General features: G+C 45.1%; 2 protein-coding genes across 2 annotated transcripts; both read right to left on the bottom strand.

Annotated features, from left to right (window-relative positions):
• Positions 1 to 4,634: 4,634 nt before the first annotated feature.
• Positions 4,635 to 6,260, bottom strand: LOC308078971 (glycerol kinase-like; the record flags this gene model as incomplete). The annotated part of the gene is made up of 1 exon (XM_080420311.1): positions 4,635 to 6,260. The coding sequence occupies one exon, from the start codon at positions 6,258 to 6,260 to the stop codon at positions 4,635 to 4,637; it is 1,626 nt and encodes a 541-aa protein (XP_080276437.1).
• A 2,312-nt stretch (positions 6,261 to 8,572) lies between these two features.
• LOC308078970 (glycerol kinase-like) lies at positions 8,573 to 10,183 on the bottom strand (the record flags this gene model as incomplete). The annotated part of the gene is made up of 1 exon (XM_080420310.1): positions 8,573 to 10,183. The coding sequence occupies one exon, from the start codon at positions 10,181 to 10,183 to the stop codon at positions 8,573 to 8,575; it is 1,611 nt and encodes a 536-aa protein (XP_080276436.1).
• Positions 10,184 to 10,433: the final 250 nt, after the last annotated feature.

Genomic DNA, 10,433 nt, shown 5'->3' with positions numbered 1-10,433 from the left:
ACTGATGTCAATATGGTGATTGTAGACCGATTTTTGTATATTTCAGTAGCTTTATTTATTGCAAATGTATATATTTTTAAACATTTTACAGTGCTTTTGCCTTAATTAGAACAGATGCATGTTTTTGGTGTGTATTTGTGTGTGATGTGGTGTTATTATTATAATACAGTATAAAGACTTATAAAGACAGTGTTCAGTATCTGTGTGTTTCTTCCCTTGCTGTGCTGAGTTCTGGTGGGCTGGTCAATGCAATACAATAATATCTACAATAAGATATTAATGCAGCAGTCGTAACAAATACAGTATGAGTGATGGTTCTCAAACTTGTTTAATTTGAATTACGTGTGTGTGTGTGTGTGTGTGTGTGTGTGTGTGTGTGTGTGTATGTATGTATGTGTGTGTATACTGTGTGTGTATATATATATATATATATATATATATGTCACAGGGTGAATGGAGATCCAGGGTGATTGAAGACAGAGCGCTCGTTTTTAGGCACGGGGCTCCTTCGGGGCGAGGCGGGGCTTTTCGAGACAGGGTTTATTAGCGAGGCTCGCGAGGAGGAGGAGGAGGACGGCGCTGCGAGGCGGGGGGTTATTACGCGAGGCTCGCGAGGAAGAGGAGCCTCCTCCTCCTCCTCCTCCTCCTCGCGTTTTAAACCGTCCCGTCCTCTCCTTCTCTCCTTCTCCTCCTCCTCCGAGGAGGAGAAGGAGAGCGCGGAGAGGCGGGGCTTTGATGCGCCGACGGAGACCTGTCTTTTGTTGTTCCCCCCCACATAGCAACCAGGAAGCTAAGCTAGGGGAACCATAATATCTATGAGGGGAACGCTGAACACGCGTTCACACGCACGGCGCGCCGACTTAGTGGAGCTTGAGGCCGAGGAAGCGCGCCCTCGCGCCTCCAGGCGCGAGTGCCCGCGGTGACCGGCCGACGCTCCACTAGTCGACTCAGCGCCGTTTGATTTGTAAACCGATAGGGACAGAATAGTTCTTTTCATGGATCACTGTGTGTGTGTGTGTGTGTGTGTGTGTGTGTGTGTGTGTGTGTGTGTGTGTGTGTGTGTGTCAGGGAGAAACTAAAACAAAAGCCAGCAGAACACAATAAAAGTATCTTAACAGTCCATTGAAAGCATGAGCGCGTGTGCGTGCCTGGCTTCAGTCATGTTGTTGTTTGATGCAGACACATGATTCTTATAAATTGAAATGAAAAATAAACTAAAACAATGGAAGAAGAAGAGCTAAATGTTATTTAAAATAAATATATTAATATTTTCTTCAAAAACACTGGATGGAAGAGACGAAAACGTCGACGTTGCGCGAGCTACACGTTGGCTTGTAGATGAGTTATTTTCGGGGAGCAAACACCGTCATACAAGTTATGACTCATAGATTAATTATGAGTTATGAATTAAATTTGCCTGTATATTAATTAAGTGGATATATTATATCCGAGTCATTGAGCTGCTTCAGACATGTGAAACAGCTGAACTTTTGGACACTTTACAACACGAAGACCATAAAGCCAAAGGGTAACTGGTAGGCTACTTTTGCTTTTCTATGCTGTAACTGTATGCTGGTTTATTGGATATAATTATTGACAAAAAATAGAAAGATGAACGCAGGTGTTACCAATGATAGCCTAGTACTAATTAACAAGCAGCACCCAGCTGGATTCTGTTTGGACAGAATGGAATGCAAATAGCTATGTAGGCTACACCTGTTTACATTAGCGCAGTGGTTCTCAAACTTTTTACATCTACACTAGAACTCTTGTCTCTGACCTAAATGTAGCCTATATGGTCAGAGTTACAGACCTGTAACCTGCAGTGGTTCTCAAAGTGTGTGTGTGTGTGTGTGTGTGTGTGTGTGGGGGGGGGGGTTCCAGCCTCCATGGGGTCTCCAGCTAAAGTAATTAACACAGCATTTTACCACATTATCCATTTATATGTTAGATTTTCAAAAATATCAGATCTACAAGCTCACAGCGTGTCACTTCCTGCCTTAACTAAAATGTTAATAACAATTTTGATACATTTTTTACATAAATCTTCTCCTCTGGGGGTCCACAGCCAAATATATATCAATTTTATTTTGGGGTCCACATGAAAAAGTTTGAGAACCACTGCTGTAAGGGTCCATTTGGAACCCCCTCATGGAACACTGAGGGTCCATGGATGGACCCCACCTTGAGAACCACTCTTCTATAGGCTACTTGTTAACTGCTGCCATGTTTAAAAGGTTTATTACCTGAGGTCTGACACATCTCTCTCTCTCTGTGTGTGTGTGTGTGTGTGTGTGTGTGTGTGTGTGTGTGTGTGTGTGTGTGTGTGTGTGTGTGTGTGTGTGTGTGGTCTGACACACAGTGCTATTTTGCTTATGTTGATTGGTGACCCATTGACTATCTATATTTAATATCACATAGACCAGGGGTCTTGTCTCCAACGTTTTTCAGGCCAAGGACCCCTTAGCTGACAGAGATATGAAGCAGGGACCCTCCCCCTCCCCCCACTACATATTGTAGCTATATGAAATTGTGTTGCAGATTCAACTTGTTCAGATGGCTTCATAGACTTGTTTGACAGCACTATCATCAGTGTTGCGTAAATTAATGTTTGTTCGTTTACACATAATCATTTCTATGTTGTGTTCATGTTAATGTGGATTTACAGGCATTTAACCACTTAAACCCCTCAATACTTTGTAAATTTGACCTTCGGCTCTGTACTTGATCTGCTCTTTTTTTTTGCCAGACCCAAGCGGTCGGCCTACATGAGGCTTTGTACCTGTTTTCTCCATACATGGGCATGCCCCCTTTGCCCTTAGGCCCCAGCCATAAAAGTCTGTCCCCCTTTCGTCCATACATACGTCCATACACACAGGCTGACACGTCATGTGAAGTCCGGCTTATAAAAGTCTGTCCCCCTTTCGTCCATACATGGGCATATAGGCACAGGCTGACACGTCATGTGAAGTCCGGCTTAGCCGTGACGTAGTGCTCTGATCTTATAAAGTACTTATTCTGGGTCTGGCAGAACCAGGTCTCCTGGTCTTGTTTGGGCAACATTTCCCCCCAGAATAGGGATGCTAGGTGGTTAATATGTAGTAACTCAGAAGACCCCCTAGGGGTCCCGGACCCCCTGTTGAACACCCTTTAAATCCTGAAACGCATACTGTGACATTTTAAGATGTCTTTGGGCTATTCAAAAATAGCAGATATAAAAGCTAATATATCTGCTATTTTCACTACTTATTAAAACTATAAATCCATTTATTTATGGAATTTATTTTTTATGACATTCTGTTGAAACAAAAAACACAACATAACTAGAAAATGTGCTCCTCGGAGCACAGGTCTCCGCCAGGTCAGGTAGGTATGATATGAGTGATGTCATCCTGTCATCATGTGTCTCGCTAGCCAATCACAGCTGGTGACAGACGGACACACACACACACACGGACGGACGGAGGGTAAAACATACTCTCCTCCATGCCTTCGGCCTGGCGGAGACAAGAATGGGGTCAGAGACCCACAAATGAGTCCCACTCTTTAGGAAACACATGGCATAAGCCATAACTATTGGCTGGGCTATATTTCAGACCTACATAATATTTCACCAGGGTATATATGGTGTTTCTGTTAACAAAGTAAAAAAAAAAGATCTATTTAGATAGATACTTTATTAATCCTGAAGGAAATTGTGTAAACTTAAAACCGAAGCCAACTTTCCTGCAATGTATTGAATGCTGACCAGGATGTAAAAGCCACGTAGACTAGAGCAATGCTGAAGATGCTTCTCACAGGAATTGTCAAAATGAACCATAGTAATCTGTTGTGATGCGCTGTGAGCTTGTCTGTTTTTGGAATTAAAAAAGAAAACGTTTCGAAGATGCCAGGATTAATGTAGTTTACATTTTAAATTAAAAAAATAATAGTATTTGTGAAATGATCAAACATGTTATAAATATCAAACATATTAGACAGTCTACATTGCCCAAAAGGAAATGCATCTAATTCAGTGTGACCAGAAGCAGGGATCATATCCCCACCGACCATATAGCAAATGAGGGATATCAAAAGCAGAGGCATGGCTTTATTCCTCAGCAAATCCAACCCTGATTATTTCCTTTCCTTCCTTTAATAAGTGCATTCAACATGGGTAGGCAAGGAAACCACTAATCACCTGAAGTATTAAGTGCATTCTCTTCTAAAACGAGCAACTAAGAGTAAACCTAGCGCTAAGGAAAAAGTGCAATATATCACCTACTTTTTTAAACAGATGAAGCAAATAGGAAAATCGAATGAACAAGAGCTAAAACAAATAAGTGTATCGAATAAACAAGATCCAATAAGACAAGGGCTCGTACAACTAATTGACAACAAGTAGGCAAGAGGAAGGGTAGTCTTCCATGGTAGACAAAGATTGTCTGCCATGCCACATTAACCAGGTTTTCATCAGGATGTTAGACCTGATTGCTCAGGCCAGATCCAGGCTGATTAATGATTGATAAACGTAATATTTTTCAGCATACTGTAACTGTACAGTTTACGTATATGTGTAACAGAAAAAGCTAAACATGCAGTACCTCAGCCCTGAACAGAGGGCTTGCAGAGCCACCGCCCAAGCCTACAGTAGGTTAGTTATTTTTGATGTATTTTGCGGTAATTAGCAACACGCTGACCAGGGCACCACAAAACAGAGTTTTTTTTAAGTAGCAGCTCTCTCTCGACTCTGTCGTATCCCAGCCCATGGCTTTCTCAACTGCTTTCTTCCATCGCCCGTACTTAATCTCAGTCTCTTCAGGTTTGATCTGTGGCTCAAACCTCTCCGAGGCGACCACGCCCAGGTCCTTGGGGTCGAGACTCACCACGTTGATGCCTTCGGCGGCCCCTGCCACCATGGCTGCTCCGAGAGCAGTGGTCTCAGGCATGGCCGACTTCACGACAGGGATGCCGAGGATGTCCGCCTGCATCTGCATCAGCAGCCTGTTGGAAGTCATTCCTCCGTCCACTTGCAGCTGGGTCAGAGGGATCCCGCTGTCCTGGTTCATGGCATCCAGAATCTCTCGTGTCTGGAAGCAAACAGCCTCCAGTGCGGCATAGGCTATGTGACTTCTGTTTGTGAACTGTGTTAAACCACACATAATCCCTCTTGCAGTGGGGTCCCAGTAGGGGGCATATAAACCGGAGAACGCCGGAACAAAATAACAGTCGCTGGACGTTCCTGCCGACGCAGCCAAATTCTCCACCTCACTAGAGGACTGAATGATGCCCAGGTTGTCTCGCAGCCAACGGATTCCAGCTCCTCCAATGGCCGCTGAGCCCTCCAGCGCATAGCAGGGAGGTTTGTCTGGACCAAGCTTGTACGCCACAGTGGTCAAGAGACCATGGTTGGAACTCACAGGCTTAGACCCAGTGTTTAGAAGCAGAAAGCAGCCAGTGCCGTATGTGTTTTTGGCCTGTCCGTCCTGAAGGCACATCTGTCCAACAAGTGCTGCTGACTGGTCCCCAAGACAGCCTGAAATAGGTATGCCTGTAAGAGAACCTGTTGATATGTAACCATATATTTCTGAGGAACTCCTCACTTCAGGCAGTATCTCCATTGGAACCTCAAAGTATTTGCAGAGGGATGGGTCCCACTTCATAGTGTGAATGTTGAAGAGCATGGTTCTGCTGGCGTTTGACACATCAGTGCAGTGGACCCCATTGGATTTTCCTCCCGTTAGGCTCCAGATGAGCCAGGAGTCGATGGTACCAAACATGGCACGCCCGGACCGGACCGCCTGCTGAACGTCATCCACATTGTCCAATAACCAGCGGAGCTTCAATGCGCTGAAATACGTGCTGATGGGAAGACCCGTCTTTGGCTTGATGTGGTTCATGTTCTTACCAGGGGCTTTGTTGATCATCCGCTCCACTGTCGACTGGGTCCGCAAGTCCATCCACACAATAGCGTTGTAGAGAGGCTCTCCTGTCTCTTTGTCCCAAACCACTGTGGTCTCTCTTTGGTTAGACACTCCAATAGCTTTGATGCTGTCGATTTCAATTTCAAGCTCGGCGAGGTTCTCACATGTTCTCTCTATACACTCGTACACAGAGTGGAGAATTTCCTTGGGGTCCTCCTCCACCCAGCCTACTTTGGGAAAGCTCTGTTTGACCTCCACTTGATGATAGCTGATGACCTTTGCAGTTTTGGAGTTGAACACCATGAATCGAGTGGAACTGGTTCCCTGGTCGATGGCAGCAATAAGCGGACCAGACATGGCCGATGCGGTCGTGAACCAATGCATGGGTGATAGATCTATTATGGTGGCAGTGGGTCCTGTATTACAGAGGTGATCAAGCTTGCTTTCTCTAAGGTATTCTCTATAGTCTCTCTGTGATGGCTCTATTTGTGTCTGTGTCTTACTGTTTGTCTCTGTCCCTGTCTGTTATTACTGTATATCATCACACCCATACATCATACACACGTCACACCACCACATCAAGTCATGCAAGGTCTATGAACAGCCTATCAACAATGAACATATCTACACTGTAGATATATTGATATTTCCATTATGTTATCAATAGGTGAGTTTTTATGTTTTTAGAGTGTGCCTCTGAAAGAGGCTAGGCCATTTAAGGGGGTCTGTCTGTCTGTCTGGAACTAATATAGCACATGCTGGAACGATCAATGCCACATTGTCACTAGTCTATCATATCCCACACATTTGTATTCATGTTCTATACTTTTGGAAATGTATTTTTTTTCATTAATGGAAGTCATACCATGTAACAACAAAGACCACATTGAACCTTGGTCAGGGGAGATATGAGCTTCATGCAGTACTAGTTGTCAACCAGTAGGTGTCCTCTCCTAGTTGGGAGACCACCTCCAACCACTGCAGATGTGTTACTGTGCTAACTGACTCTATCATGTATTGAAATAATGTTTTATTCATTAATACAAGTTCCAAATTTAACTGCAGTGTGATATTGATGTTGACATGGCTGACTGGATGATGGCTGTGCACTGCAGGCAGTCATTGCAGATCAAGTTGAAAGAGGGTAATGTGATATGGCACATGGCTTAAAATACCTGTAAGATGCAAGTTTAAGACTATCATTGGGGCCATATGGAATTTGTATTACCGCAATAAAAGGGCTGGTTCCCCCCAAAAGGAAAAAAAAAATGCTGCATGGGGCTGCAGGCCCCCATAGCGGCGGGTGTCTGAATTGTATTTTAGATGCCCAAGTAAGGCAATAAAATAAAATAAAATACTCAGGAGATGCACAGTGGAGATTCAATTAAGCCCTGGATTTAGTTGGAACTCAGCTAAGACGAAGATTTGACCAAGAGGGGCTGCACTGAGCGAAGCCACTCTCATTGCTGCTGCTAACCTCGTGTCTATTTACTGTGTTGCGCTCTTATCTGGTTTAGAGCCCGCTTACTGTATCAGGTAATTTCCACACACACACACACACACACACACACACACACACGCACACACGCACACACACACGCGTATGTACACAAAGCGTTGCTGGATCCGTTCTAGACCGGATATAACAAACTGCAAATCCGGAGACCTTGGCATGGTCGGACCCACAAATCTGCCGACCTTGGAACGGTCTAATTTTTGCTTAACTAGTTCCTAACCTAATAAAAGGGGCTGTAGCATGTTCTCACCAACTTAAAGCCTCACTATGTGACATTTCTTTTATAAATACATTTGTATTTTGTCCAATCTGTATGGTAGAGTATGTTAATACAATATAACGTATACAATTGGGGTGGTTTTATTTAGTCTCCCTTCTCTTCTATTGAGACATTTAGATTGTGTCAAAGGTCATGTCTCACCTAGACACAGGATCTGACACAAATTTTGACCTGATGGTCATGATTGAATGTATCCCCTGAGCAAGCAGGCAGGCTCTATTAGCTCAATGGTAAAAATGTCAGCACTTGCCGCAGGAAACCGGGTTCACTTCCGGGGTAGAAGAGGAAAGTTACATAGTGCTGCTTTAATATAAGGGGTTGTAGTCTGTTCCGTCTGTGGCCGTTTGTACCGAACGTTCCACGATAAAAAAAAAGAAGAGGGTCCGATTAGGTTGCTGTGGCCCAACGTCAAGAGTTCGACACCTACGTGCCACCGGCGCCGATGTGCCTGATAGGCCCATGTATGGAGATCTGTGTCTCTGTCAGTCCTTGTCCCTTTAATGGACATATATGGAGATGTCTGTATTTGCTAGTCCATATAGGGAGATCCCTGATGTCATCAGTATATGCCCAATTGCCCATATATGGGCATGCTGATATAACTATTCATAGGGGTGGGCAATATGGGGAAATATCATATAACTTTCTTTTTAGGCAGAATCACTATCCACGATCGTATCACAATACATTTCTCTGTTGGTTTTTAGGATTATTATGATTTTATTATGATTATTAATAAAATATATGATGATTCATTATATGTATATATGATAGACAGACTCTGTAACTCAAGCAAATAAATACTCTTAGACCTTGACCCCAACCGGACACAACAGTGTCAATCGGGATGGTGGTCCCTAGTTCACACTCAGTTTAAAACCTCTGATGATCTATGACGTTTGAGTCCTTCTTTGAGCAAGGTTTCGGTACTGTCGTATCCCAACCCATGGCTTTCTCGACTGCTTTCTTCCATCGCCCGTACTTAATCTCAGTCTCTTCAGGTTTGATCTGTGGCTCAAACCTCTCCGAGGCGACCACACCCAGGTCCTTGGGGTTGAGACTCACCACGCCGATACCTTCGGCGGCCCCTGCCACCATGGCTGCTCCGAGAGCAGTGGTCTCAGGCATGGACGACTTCACGACAGGGATGCCGAGGATGTCCGCCTGCAGCTGCATTAGCAGCCTGTTGGAAGTCATTCCTCCGTCCACTTGCAGCTGGGTCAGAGGGATCCCGCTGTCCTGATTCATGGCATCCAGAATCTCTCTTGTCTGGAAGCAAACAGCCTCCAGTGCGGCATAGGCTATGTGACTTCTGTTTGTGAACTGTGTTAAACCACACATAATCCCTCTTGCAGTGGGGTCCCAGTAGGGGGCATATAAACCGGAGAACGCCGGAACAAAATAGCAGTCGCTGGACGTTCCTGTCGACGCAGCCAAATTCTCCACCTCACTAGAGGACTGAATGATGCCCAGGTTGTCTCGCAGCCAACGGATTAACGCTCCTCCAATGGCCACTGAGCCCTCCAGCGCATAGCAGGGAGGTTTGTCTGGACCAAGCTTGTACGCCACAGTGGTCAAGAGACCATGGTTGGAACTCACAGGCTTAGACCCAGTGTTTAGAAGCAGAAAGCAGCCAGTGCCGTATGTGTTTTTGGCCTGTCCGTCCTGAAGGCACATCTGTCCAACAAGTGCTGCTGACTGGTCCCCAAGACAGCCTGAAATAGGTATGCCTGTAAGAGAACCTGTTGATATGTAACCATATATTTCTGAGGAACTCCTCACTTCAGGCAGTATCTCCATTGGAACCTCAAAGTATTTGCAGAGGGATGGGTCCCACTTCATAGTGTGAATGTTGAAGAGCATGGTTCTGCTGGCGTTTGACACATCAGTGCAGTGGACCCCATTGGATTTTCCTCCCGTTAGGCTCCAGATGAGCCAGGAGTCGATGGTACCAAACATGGCACGCCCGGACCGGACCGCCTGCTGAACATCATCCACATTGTCCAATAACCAGCGGAGCTTCAATGCGCTGAAATACGTGCTGATGGGAAGACCCGTCTTTGGCTTGATGTGGTTCATGTTCTTACCAGGGGCTTTGTTGATCATCCGCTCCACTGTCGACTGGGTCCGCAAGTCCATCCACACAATAGCGTTGTAGAGAGGCTCTCCTGTCTCTTTGTCCCAAACCACTGTGGTCTCTCTCTGGTTGGACACTCCAATGGCTTTGATGCTGTCAATGTCTATATCAAGCTCGGTGAGTTTCTCACATGTTTTCTCTATACACTCGTACACCGAGCGGAGAATTTCCTTGGGGTCCTCCTCCACCCATCCTACTTTTGGGAAACTCTGTTTGATCTCCACTTGATGATAACTGATGGGTTCTGCTGTTTTTGAGTTGAACACCATGAATCGAGTGGAACTAGTTCCCTGGTCGATGGCAGCAACTAGTGGACTCGACATATTGCGACCAGCCGTTGCAGCCATGAGCGATGAGTCCAAATAGTGACACTACCGACTGTACAGGGGAACTATAGGTGGTCTGTCTCTATGTCTTCTCTCTGGTGTCTATTACTCTGTCTCTCTGTGTCCCTGTCTATTATTATATTTGGCTCATCCATACATCATACACACATCACACAGCCACGTCACGTCATGCATGGTCTAAGACATTCTCTCAACAATTATACTGTATTGCAGATCCCCTCCACTCCCTCCTATCCAGCATCAGGGTCTG

This window comes from Gymnoscopelus braueri (genome assembly GCF_963280865.1).
Source record: "Gymnoscopelus braueri genome assembly, chromosome: 22".
Classification (NCBI taxonomy): Eukaryota; Metazoa; Chordata; class Actinopteri; order Myctophiformes; family Myctophidae; genus Gymnoscopelus; species Gymnoscopelus braueri.
The sequence above is the reverse complement of the archived record's forward strand: the minus strand, read 5'-3'. Positions and strand labels throughout refer to the sequence as shown.